This window comes from Argiope bruennichi, chromosome 5 (genome assembly GCF_947563725.1).
Source record: "Argiope bruennichi chromosome 5, qqArgBrue1.1, whole genome shotgun sequence".
Lineage (NCBI taxonomy): Eukaryota > Metazoa > Arthropoda > Arachnida > Araneae > Araneidae > Argiope > Argiope bruennichi.
The window spans coordinates 102508181-102521187 of record NC_079155.1 but is presented as its reverse complement, the minus strand read 5'-3'; the positions used below and the strand labels follow the sequence as shown (position 1 = coordinate 102521187).

The following is a 13007-nucleotide window of genomic DNA, read 5'->3' as shown; positions in this document are numbered from 1 at the left end:
ATATCTGCTATAAAGCTCTGTTTTAAAACCATATAACATATCGCGGAAAGAATTTTCCAGTGATGTTTCTGATGACAAATAATTACACGTCTTTACGGTTTGTTTTTTACGTATTTTTCTGTAACTGATATTTGTTGGATAGTTATTTGTAAAAGAAAAATCGCTAAAATTTGTCTTCAAATAAAATATAGATAGTATAAAAAATTAATTTCATTGGAGACAATTTGGCTTATGAATTACAGAAGAAAAAAATGAACTTTAATTTTGTAAAAATTACTTCGCCTGCACTGCGACTTTACGATCGGATTTGAATTGAAATCCTCTCTTGCAAGTCGTTGTGTTGACTGACGGTTGGATTTGGAGTGGCATTATGGCGTCCTTCTAAGCAAGTTTTATGTAGGAGTATTCTAAATTTTAATTTTATTGTTCTAAGGGTGACAAAGGAAAAATTTAATGTCTGTTTCTTGTCTTTAAAAACATTAACTCTTTCCGGTATTTAAAACTTCCAATTACCTTCCTACTTATGAGCATCGTGTATCTATTCTTTCATTAGCCTAAACGTAAGTGGGTATAATTTCATTTTCTTCCATTACATTTTTCATTATTACTACTGTAAAAATACCAGATTAAAAAGAGATTTAATGGTTTTTTTAATGCAATAGATAGTTTAGTACTTTTTTTAACATTATTTCCCCTTTACCTTTCTATGATTCAGTATTTTATTTATACAAAATATTTTTGTGAAATTATAGCCTTGATGTTAAAATACAGAATTATGCTTTTAAATTCCAGTCATTTTTTAAATAGAAATAGATTTAAACTTTGTAATGACGTTTTATTTTTATTTGAAAGTTCGTATAACAGTATACAAGATAAATTTAGTTATTCTATGATACAGTATGTTTTCCCAAAGTTTTTTTTTTTTTTTTTTTTTTTTTATGTATTTTAAGCTATGCTTGCTCTAAAACTTTGATCAGTTTTGCCACCAATGATGAAGCAAAGGCCATCTAAATCCCCAAGACAATTTTTATATTAAACTTTTAAAAAATAGGGAATTAGGAAGGCATTTTTTTATATAATCTAATATTCTTATGAGTGCTAAATATTATATAACTTATATTTATCATTTTAAATTTCAGATGACTCCTCCGAGTTGGGCATATCAGGCAGATAATTTTGATCCTCCACCAGATGAAGAACTTATTTGTAGTGTTTGCCGTTCTGTATTTTGTGATCCAGTCCAATCTCCATGTAACCATGTGTTTTGTCGGACCTGCATCAACAGATGGTTGGAGTCGAATAGAAACTGTCCAATATGTCGCAAAAGAACAACAAAATATACAGTCCAAGAAGTTGTTCCTATTGTCAAAAACATGATAATGAAATTAACATTATATTGCCATAACAAAGAAAAAGGTTGTAAAGAAAAATTTACCTTAGAATCATGTGAAGGCCATTTGAAAGTTTGTTCGTATGAAAAGGTTCGCTGCAGTAATAAACCTTGTAGAGAACTGTTAATGCGAAAAGATTTAGAAGATCATGAATTAAATAACTGTCTTTATAGATATATAAGATGCCAAACTTGCACTTTAAAATTGTCACCCAATGGACATATTAAACATAACTGCATTAAAGATCTTAAGAAGAGATTGAGAGGTAATAAAGTTTTTGGTTTATAGATATTTTAAATGGAGAATATTTTTTCCCCATTTTATTCATAAAATTTGATAAATTGCAATTACATATGTTGCAAGTAGAGTTTTTGTTTTTATTATTATTATACATAACGTGTAAAAGATCTTCATTCTTTTAAGATGTTAGATTGTATCTTTTAAAAATGAGTTTAAATTTATTAAAGTGCTTTCACATGCTTAGCTACTGTACTACTAGTAAAGAAAAAAAATCTAAATTATTTTTTTTTTTCACTTTTTTCATAATTTTATATTATGATAGAGTAATTCAGAAGTGAATAGTTCTACTAAAAGTACCAGTCTTTATTCTTAAGTAATTCTTCAGTGTGCAATTTATGTTGCAAATTAAAGTAAAATACCACCAGTCATTGCATTTTTAAAGAATAAATATCCGTTTTAAATAAACCTTGATCAAACCATTCCATACATTTTACATCTGATATGTTCCCATGCTGTTTCAATATCAAACAAAGATTATCAATTGCCAAGTAACTTTATTATGATAATTCGGTTGCCAATTTAATAATTTTTGAGATTTAATAAGAACTACGAGACTGATATTTGATGTTCTTTATATGTTAGTTGAGTATGTATACATTTTTTGGAATATATGCTCTTTAAAAATTTAAAGAATTGATTTCCTAATGTTCTTATGATATTATGTTCTGGTGCAATTTTAACATTTCGTAAATATTAATAATTTAAAAATGCCGTATCGGATTTAAAACTGAAATTTTATTTTCATTTTGTTGTTTTGAATATCCATCATTATGACTCTTATACTTTATTAACCAGTAACTAGAGACATGAAGTCAAAATGACTCCATTTTCATTTTTTATCTTTTTATAAACAGCATTGGAATTTATTTTGGAAACAATACATTCTGGAAATTGTGTAGCTGCTAAAAAAAATTTAAATATTAATATTAAAAATGTTATAACATCTTTCCAACGTTTAATATAATAAGAAAAACTTAAACAATCTTTTAATGAGTATTTACTTCGTTTAGATTTTACAGAATTACAGTAATGTTAATAACTGTTAAAATTTAACAAACAAAAATGAAGAGTATAATATTGTAAGAATATTTCTTTATTCTTTTTGCATTATTCAAATTAAAAGCTATTTGAGAAATGGAGTCAATGACCCCATGATTAACAACAAAAACTTTGAAAAAGAATAACTCAGTTATACGCACATGTTCATACTTAGTTTTGCCAACACACTGCTGAAAGAACAACTTGAAGTTATTGAGGAGATTATTGTATTCAAGAACAAAATATTATAGATAATGAACAATATGATAAACAAAGATAATGAACAATGCCGAGTTATTTTGGCTCCAGTTACAGATTGATCATTGAAGCAAAACAATCTTGAACATGTTGATAGTTTGGCATAATGAATTTTTAGTATGTTGCTCTACTTTTTATATTTCTTATATACAAATAATATGAGAAAAACATTCTATTTATCATAAAATTCAGTCTTGAAATTTTTGTTATCAGACCATGCAGACTCTAGTAGAAGGGGGGGGTGAATTTATTGATGTTTAACTGATGATGGAATTTTTTCACTTTTCCTCGGTCTTAAAAGTGGTGCACGGTTCTGTAAGATTTGTATTTATTATATTGTAGGTTTTATTATATGGTTCCTAATCAACTGAATTTAAATGACAGGCCTTTACTGTTAGTTTTTTTAAAAAAATTATTCTAGACAATAAATTTGAGGGAATTATTACAAATTTTCTTTGTAAAGCACATAAAATCAGATGAAATTCAATCAGTATTATTTATATTTTTATGGTTATTCATCCTTTGTTAATTGCCTTTTTGTTTGTATTTTTTTCAGCAAAAAATGAATTGATAAAAATAAAAAATCAGAAAATTAGGGAACTTCAAGCAGAAATTAAACATCTAAAGGAAGTACATGTGGAAAGTTCAGATATGTCTTCATTGGAAAGTCTTTCTGCAGGTGATGTCATGATAAGTATTAATGCATTAAATGATACATTTGATTCAGCTGAATATATATCTGATTCTGATGATTATTCTTCTCAATTGGCTAATTATTTGGATAACAGTTTCCGTGATCATGTTTTTGAGGATTTTATGCAAGACAATTCCAATGATAGTATTGAATATCCACGCTCTTCCGACTCTGCAATTGATAGACATTCCACTCCTGCAGCTCATGGAAATTCTACTGCTTCTAATCATTTGGAATCCACTGATGATGAACCACAGGTAAGAAGACCTATAAAGCGCAGACTTCCCGTTAGAACTCTTGACTCTTCAGAGGAAGATAATGATATAGATGTGGAACCTCCTCCTGCACCTTCCCCTAAACGTACCCCTTGGTGTCGGGTACGTGCAGAAGCTGGGCAGTCATCTTCTCAGGCAGCAGCAGATGTCCTGCAATCTGCTCCTCAAAGTATTATTGAAAATGATCATTTGCCATCTTCATCCACTGCAAGTTGTTCACGCGATGAAGCTCAATCATCACATTCTAACATTCCTTTCAAGCTTCGTCCTTCTCGTGTCATGAGATCTAGCACTGATCAAGTTACAGTTGCACCTGTCAGTAGGAATTCAAGAGCTATCTTCGAAAGGACTAGAGCTTTGTTAGAACAATATAGTCTAGAATCGGACCCTGAGTGGTTACCTCCAAATCCCATGCATGTTGAAGATGTACAATATGATTCGGATTCTAGTTATCGTCCTCCAGTTTATCCAGATGATCACTTTTCCACGTCTAGCGATTCTAGTTCAAGTGAAGGTGATAGCTCTTCTGATAGCTCTTATGTAGATGCTCAAAGCATGACTAATATGTTAAGTGGGTATGTATTCTGTTATCATTTTAGCTATCTTAATTTAAAATTCCAATTTTAACTGTGCTTTTTTTTATAGTATATTTACAATAAATTGGTATGATCTTCGTTGTATTAAATTCATACAAAATAGTACTTATAAACAGTAATTTTATAAAACCTAATAAAGAAGTAAAGTGGGGACATCAAAGATAAAGTCAGAGTGGTGTCAAGTCTTAAAATTGCCTCATAAAAGAACTGTTATTCATAATTTCTAGTAAAAATTGGATGCACTTATTGGCATGATGTTCTGTGGAGGAAGAGGGTGAATATATTCCCATTTCTATCTGGTACTGAATGAAAGATGCCGGATAATGTTCTTAATTCATGTAGGAAATCTTATTTGGAAGGGATGACTTTTTTGCATTTGAATTCACTTTAAAGAATGCATAGAAGAAAAAATATTTGACTTATTACAGCCAAGTTTTAAAAAAGTTCTATAAACCTAATTGAAATAATAAAAGTAATGTTTTCATTACAAAAAACTTTATTTGAATATTATTAGCCAAACAATGTGAATCTTTCCTATCAAATTTTTGTCATCTTTCTGATTTGCAATTTTCTGAAAGTTTCTGTTATAGTCTTGATAATTTTCCAACAGCTATTATGAAGCATGCAAAATGTGGTAGAATATTTCTGCTTTTCAGATGAGAAATATGTCTTCGTCATTGTAGATTTGAACATTAGTTAATCAGAAATATTCTCTTGCAAATCACTGAGATTAATATAAGTTAATGCATCAAATTTTGCAGTATGAATTTCTAATCTTTAAAACTATTTTCCATATTACTGTGGAGTTATGTGCTTATCAGTATTGCAATTACTATGTTTTCTGCATGTAAGAAGTTTGTTTTTTTAAATTATGATATCTATTTTCACTTTCAGTTCCTTGTGTAAATATAGATGCTTGTGTATTAATCTTCAGAAAATAATCGCCGGAGATGTCATATTAGTCTCTTTATTATTTTCTTCTTTGATATGCAATTTGGCCAAAAATTTACCGATGTGGTTAATGTACAAGTATTCAAATATCGCAATGAGTTTGAATGTGTATCATCTTATATTGTATGCTTATCACTGAAAGGGTGACTTATGATTTGATAGTAAACTAGAATGAAGCATAAACCTTCATGATAAGACTTGCATTGCAAGAATTGTCAAGTTTTCAAAAAAAAAAAAAAAAAAAAAAAAAAAACCTATTAAAATCTAGTTAGCTTGAATTAGTTATTGTGCATGAGAATTTTACTAAACACATTATTGATTAAATTGTAAGGAATTGTCTGGTGAATTTACTGAAACTCCTCTTATTAAATGTTTAGTCAGTACTAATATCTCAAATAAGAAATTTTTTCATAAATTTCTAAGATTTTCTCGGTTTTCTTTGAAAATGCCTTGGCTTATAATGTGCCTCTATCAATATAGATATTAATTAAAATCTTAATTTCTTATTTTATGCCTTCAAATAAACCATGTTATTCTATTTTAAAATTTTTCTTCTTTCCTATCCAAATCTCATTTTTTTTTTTTATTTGAATATTTCTAGCATGCACTCTAAAAAATTACTGATACTTTGAATCTCTTTCTTCAAGTGAAAGGATAAAAATTGTTAACACCTATACATTCCTTTCAAAGATACTTAAGATTTCTTTTCCTAGATCAACATGTGTTAAAGAAATTCTTAAAAGAATTTATTAGTAAAAACCCTTTGGAAAAAATCTCCAATTCTTTGCCTTTTTGCCATAGTGTAAACAGATGTGTATCATTGATATTCCCAGTTTACAAACAATAATCTTCTCATGGAAAAATAAATTGAAAATAAGTGTCTTCTTTATTAGCCACACATCTACAAAATTGTTAATTCAATTTTTTTTAAATTATTTTTTTAAGAATCATTGAATTTTTGAACTCTTTTATAGTGAGCAACACATTTGCATTTGAACTCAGGAAAACATTAAATTGCGAGCATTGCTTATTAGGAACCATATAATTTTGTTGCTGTTTATTTGAACCACAACAAACTTGCAGCACAACATTGTGAAATGCATGTAGACTTAAACATTAATCATTGTGATGAGGTTGGTGCACAAAGATAATTTCAACTTCATGGAGATCAGATGGAGCTTCTCCAAAAAACAGACATGGAACTCCACAGCGGCAGTGTAGCATAGAACCGAACACAAATTGCAGGTAGAACAAGGTAATCAATAATGGAGCCCAGGGTAGTTAAGAGGCAGCAAAGAACATGCAGCATGGCTTGGGTTATGCAGATGCAGTGACCCGGAAATCAAATTTGTCTCCAGTAAGCTTGCTGGATGCAGTGGCTGAGCCAGCCTTTTCTGTAAAGGGGCCTGGGTGCAAGACAACCATTTGGAGTCCTAAATATTTTGTAAAATTATATATATAAACACAAATATATATTACTATTGTATGTTTATTTAATGTGTGATTTTGTCTTTGCTAATAATTACTCCAGAAAAATTGCCATTTTTTTTTTTTTTCGATGCGTAGTATAGCAAATACATTTAAACATTCTGCATACATATGCTTGGCTAAAAACAATTATTTGTTAATTTTAGTTTGCTGAAAGTGTGCTCAGCACTTTTTGAAGAAATTGGCAATGTAAAGAAAAGTTTAAAGACAGTTAATACATTCAGAAATAATTCATTATGGTTTTGTATGTATTGCAATGTGTCTTGCACGTTATTTACATCCCATTTATTCGAAATCAAATCTGGTAACAAACCAATTCTTTGGATTAGGTTTTCATCTACATCTTTGTAATAAAAAAAATTTAACAAAGTTTTTGAAGATTTTTTTAATTTATATTTTGCTAAATTAATGATTGAAAATATTAATTTAGAAAAGCATGAATTAATTTGAAATACTTTTAAATTTGTCTCCTATCTGTGCAATAACAGTATCAGTTACAGTGTTAAAAAAAATAGCACCTAAATTACTATACTGATTTTTCTAAAACTTCATTATTATTCTGGAATATCAGGACTACAATCCATTTGGATAGTGTAGTACATGGCTGCTTTTATATTGTCTTTTATGTTGTTAAAGACTTTATTTTCTAATGCAGTATAATTTGTTCTTGTGATCTATGTGTTGAATGTTGTACAATTCTATTTTTCAATTTTTTTTATTTTGTTTATTTTATCCATTACCATTGAATCTTATTTAATTAATTATTAGATTAAACTTAAAGAATTTTCATTCTTAGGGGTTCCTATTATTACATAGGTTTCTCGAAGTGGAAAATTATTATATTCTAAAATTATAATTGCATTTATAATTCTTTGAAATAGTAATTTAAATCATCCTGTTTCTTTATTTATAGTAACTTGATTCCTTTTATTAATAGTCAAACATTAATTTAGTCCTTTTAGTAATTATTTCCAAGCAATAATAGTGATAAACAAAACACTCATGATCTTGAATTACACTTGACAGTTATCTACAGTATTTATAGCCACATATAAATCATGTAGATTTTTCGTTTACTTTTCTTTCAAAAAATACTGAGTTTTGCATTTTTGTATATATTAACCAGCTGCAAGATAGGTTTCATCATTTGGTATTTTTCTGAAAATAGTACATTGTGGAAAATGATCTACCTTCACAATTCTTCTTAAAACCTCTTTTTTGTTTTACATATCAACATTCTAAACTTATGTTATAGTACTTGACCATAAACCTTTTCATAATGTTCATTTCATCTTATTTGTTATTGTCATTTTCTGTTTCGATCACATTTGTATAATTTTCGATTCATCAACGAATTTCAGTTTCTAAATTTCCATTGCAAGATAGTGTAGTTTGTACGGAACTTTCTTTTCCAGTTTAAAGTTGAACTATAACTTTTAAAGTCAAAGAAATTTTTCTATGCCGAAATTATTTTCGTAGAAAGAAAACAGCTCTATTTGTGACCTTTTGGAAATTTAGCTAGCTTTTCTTTTCTGCTAATTTTCCTTTTTGGAACCCAGAGGGATATTTCTTAACATGGGCATGATTAGAGATCTAACAGTATTAAACATTTTATTGTACGAATTTTCGAAATACTATATGCAATCTTTCTCGGTAGGTGAGGTAAATGACCGTAAATCTACCTTAGATTTATAATATGTTGCACATTTGCAGTAGACTATAATATATCTGTAAACTTCATATATTCCCAAACCGTCAATTTTTCAAAGGTTCCCCCCCCCCCCCTCCCATTCTGCTGTTATTGTTCTGAATATTATTTTAGGTCTTGATCACGTTGGTGCCCCGGTGCCTAGCAACCGCCGCACCTCCCAGATGGTCGCCCCTGTGTAGTGGGAACACTTGTAGATCTTTGGGTAGTCATTGAAATGTCACTATTAGAAATTTTATTATTAGTTTTTACATTTTTTAAGACTTTTAATTTAATAAGTCCTGTTGATTTATTAGGACATGATTTTTGCAGGATTATCATACTGATAAAGAAAACACTTTTGTCAGGTTTTGTACACTGGCAGGATCAATGACTATGTTAAAAACAGATTTTGCATATGACTTCAGGATACAAATAAAGATGTTGTAAAATTTTGATCTTGTTATGTTTTCCTATGTAGTTCAACTAACTTTTTATTGACCCTCGTGTATATAAACAAGTGTTAGAAATGTAATCCAATCTTATACAGTGGGAAGATAATCTAATGTACTGGATTGTGGCTAAAACCAAAGTTTTATGATTTATCTAACTGTTCTGTTACATCCCCATACCCAAAATTCAATAAAAAAATTTCATTCCAAGAAGAAATCGGTTATTGTTTGTTCTATGCGTTAAGATATGTCCAAAGCTAATGAAATATGACCCAGAAATTTTTGTTCTGGTTGCATTTTCAATAAAATATTTTCTAGGCGATGACTTTATATTTGTCTTTTTTCCTAAAGAAATTAAAATTATATCTTTCTGTCCATTAAAATATTAAACAAATATATAGAGAACTTTGTCATCATTTGTCTTGTTTTTCCCGTTATCTTGTTTTTTATCATTCAATTCCAATGTCAAATGGGGAAAACTGTCAAAGCAGTAGATGCCTCAATTATATCTAGAGTATGTTTTTGAAAATTAAGTGTAATCTACTAAATTGTTTGTATTGATAGACTTCTGTGCAGGAGTTGATGAAAGATTCAGGCTAACAACATTGCTGGAATACATTGTCATTATCTTCTTGACTAGATTCAGATGAAATTAAAGTGATACTAAGTTACTTTGTACTTTCTTTTGTGAATGAAACTGAGATTTTTTTCTTAACAAACACCTTGATGATTTTAATTTTATTTATTGCAATTAGATCAATAGTTTTGTCATTTTTCTAATGGTTTATTGGTTGATCCGCAAGTTTTTCTATCCGTTGGAGATTTTTTATATGTGTTTTTGTCTGAAAGAAATAAAGTTTATATTGGTTGGGTGAAATTCCAAATTATAGTTCATTGTCACAACAAAATTTTTCTAATTTCGTTGACACTTCTTGGGGAGAGATTTAAAGAGATTTGAATTTCTTTTGATACATCTTCGACATACCTTTCTCTCATTTTTATGGAGAATGGGAGCAGAAGCAGCTTTTGACATGACAACATCCTTTATATCCTTATTGCATGGGTTTTTATTAGTTTCGCTATCACTTTTTTTTTATTTTATAATGATTTTAGAAAGGAGGATTTTGGCTTGTGTGATGTTCTTTTTTTTTTTACCATTTCAAAAGTAATTAAATTGGGCCTAGTTATTTTGGTAGTTTAAAATTATTAGGTCCACTTCCACTAGTAAAAATCAAATGTAAATTACTTAGTCCTAGGTAGAAAATGAGTCTATAAGTTAGGGATACACAAGTTCAATCGGCTTTGAAAAGAAAAGAAAAAATCGAATTGTGTGATAGTGAGAATGTGGGAAAACTGTGATTTTTATTGAAAAACTAAGATTTCTCCCTTTCTTTTATGAATCGAGAAGAACCTAGTATGATACAAAGTACAGTTGCAAACCAGTACTGTATACTGCTGTGTTGTTTCTTCCTTGTCTTTGCTTTCTACACTAGGCTCATTTTTACTTTCTTGATTTTTTTTCGTGCCCTTTTTTTTATTATTATTAACTTTTATTTCGTTCTAGTTTCAGTTTTACATTGCCAAAATGAACTTCCTATTTTCATGCATATTTGATTTTTCTTAATCATTTTTTATAAAATATTTTCTTAATGAAATTTAAATAAATGCAGTTGGAAATTGTAACTATTAAGAGATAATGCTTTTTTTAAAAAACGATTCTATTCTCTTGCGAAATATTTTTTACAGCACTGCTTGTTTTTGAACTTACAAGCTGCAACTGAAAAAAGTATTTAAGCTATGCTGTATTGTATTGCCTTAGCTTAAATGTTATTTTTAGCATTTGTACCTCAATAAATCTAGCATCTTGAAATATAAAATTTAACTACTTATTGTTGATAATTCATTATATATATATATATATATATATATATATATATATATATCATGGATACTTTGAATTCAAAAGCAAATTATTTTAAGCACTTTATTATATATTGTAATTGGTGGTAAGAGTAAGTAGATTAAAAGATAAGATATGGAGTATTTGAAACTGTAACTATTTCCTAATAAGAAAAAGAACACATATAATAATGCCAAAAATTTATTACAGGTAATTACAGGTATAAATAAAAATGAATATTCTGAAATTAATAATTGTTATGGTAATTTTGTTCAACTGTTTGCTGTTGCCTCTACAAATGATTTACAGACTTCTTGCATTACAAAACAATATACTGAAACTATCCTTGTTTCATTTAGATTCTCTTTCTGTTTATTGTTCAAAATTGTGAGTGTGACATAATTTAAACCATCAGATTAATTAGGGGTTTATAACAGAAATTTGCTATCCCATTTATTTTATTCAATCTTTTAAAACTATTTATCCAGTTATATATATAGGTTTATCATCAGTAAAACTAATCTAATTTCTTGAACTCTGAAATATATTTGTATTTATTTGAATGGCTGTACAAAGTTATAAAATATGAGAAAATTGCGTGTATTCCATAGATGGAAGGGTAAAGGACTATTAGTTTGTTATATTAGGTTTATTTACACTCTTTATTAAAATGCTTATTTTTACTCAGCATATTTATTGTAAGATTGTATTAATAACATAAAGGTTTATATATAAATACCCTTTATTATGTTTCTAGAAATGATTGTTTAGAAGTTAAGTCCAAACTATCCTGTGCTGGCAGGCAGTTTTTTTAATTATGCTGTTTATTAGATACAAGTTTTAAAAAAATCTTTCTAATTAACTTTTTTAATTGCACAAATTGGTATCTCTTTTCTGGTTAGTCGATATAATGCTCATTTTTCATAAATGTCTTAAATAAATTAATGGTCTTTCCATGTTCATATTTTTTTCCCCATTTATATGTGTATTTGCTTATATATTGTTTATAAGATTTATTTGCATATTAATTTTCTGAATGTTTTATTAAATTATTTGTAAATAGTTATTTTTCTTTATTTGAACTTTTATTCTAATTTTTTTCCCCATAGGCTGTACAGTACCAGTAGTAGTGATGATCCAGATTGGATTCCATCTTCAAAATAAGCAAGCAAAGTATCCCTTAACTTTTGAAATTTTTCATGCATGTTCGTGATTCTACAAGTATTAAAGATTCATTGTGATGTTTGCATAGTTATTACATTTCTTCTATCCCTTTGATACTGTTTCTGCTTATTCATAAATATCTAAAATTGTGTAAAATAATTCATGGTTTTCAAAATAAAATTTATAAAAGGAAATTTTTATGTATTTTTGATGTAATTTTTAAGAGCATGCTAGTTAAATTTCATTTTAACTCGTAGAATGACATGGCTTCTCCTCCTGCATATTAAAGGAAATGTTTTACTTATAAATATTCAAGGACGGTATAATGAGATGAGTCTTAAATACTGAAATGTTTTTAAACATATTTCAGGAAATTGATATTGTATGATAAAATTTGGTTTCAGTGCTTAGACAGGTTTGCTTTAAGCAGACATAGAACAATTTTAACTGAAACAATGAAATATTAGCTGATTGTCTACCACTTAATATCATTGTAAATAGGAAAACAAAAAGAATGTGATCTTTTCGTTAGAGTTTTAATTGAGAGAGAGAGCCGAGAAATAGGCTGTGACGACTTGAAAATACTGACTTCTCACTTTCGCCAGTTCAGGACTAAATAAATATCATCTCACCTAAAATTAAAATAGCCCAATTAGGTTATTCTCCATTTGTTTTTTAATTTTACATTACTTTATCATAAACATTAACCCCCTAAGTTAAACTATTTTTTAAAATAGTAATTTTTAATTAATTATACTCAACTTATTTTGTCTGTCATACATGCATCTTTTCATCGAGTGGAAGATGAAGGGC

The 13007-nt window shown here is 28.3% G+C and overlaps 1 protein-coding gene across 1 annotated transcript; it reads left to right on the top strand.

Moving 5' to 3' along the window:
• The first annotated feature begins 315 nt into the window (after window positions 1-315).
• LOC129968623 (uncharacterized) lies at window positions 316-12388 on the top strand. Its single transcript, XM_056082711.1, has 4 exons — window positions 316-560; window positions 1140-1656; window positions 3544-4531; window positions 12140-12388. Exons 2-4 carry the CDS (start codon window positions 1140-1142, stop codon window positions 12192-12194), a joined length of 1560 nt encoding a protein of 519 aa, XP_055938686.1. The 5' UTR covers window positions 316-560; the 3' UTR covers window positions 12195-12388.
• The last annotated feature ends 619 nt before the right edge of the window (window positions 12389-13007 follow it).

Excerpts from the sequence above, each read along its gene's own strand:
- LOC129968623 (XM_056082711.1), top strand. The coding sequence starts at position 1,140 with ATGACTCCTCCGAGTTGGGCATATCAGGCAGATAATTTTGATCCTCCA. Across the intron at positions 1,657-3,543 it reads TCTTAAGAAGAGATTGAGAG|CAAAAAATGAATTGATAAAA; the intron begins GTAATAAAGTTT and ends TATTTTTTTCAG. Across the intron at positions 4,532-12,139 it reads ATGACTAATATGTTAAGTGG|GCTGTACAGTACCAGTAGTA; the intron begins GTATGTATTCTG and ends TTTTCCCCATAG.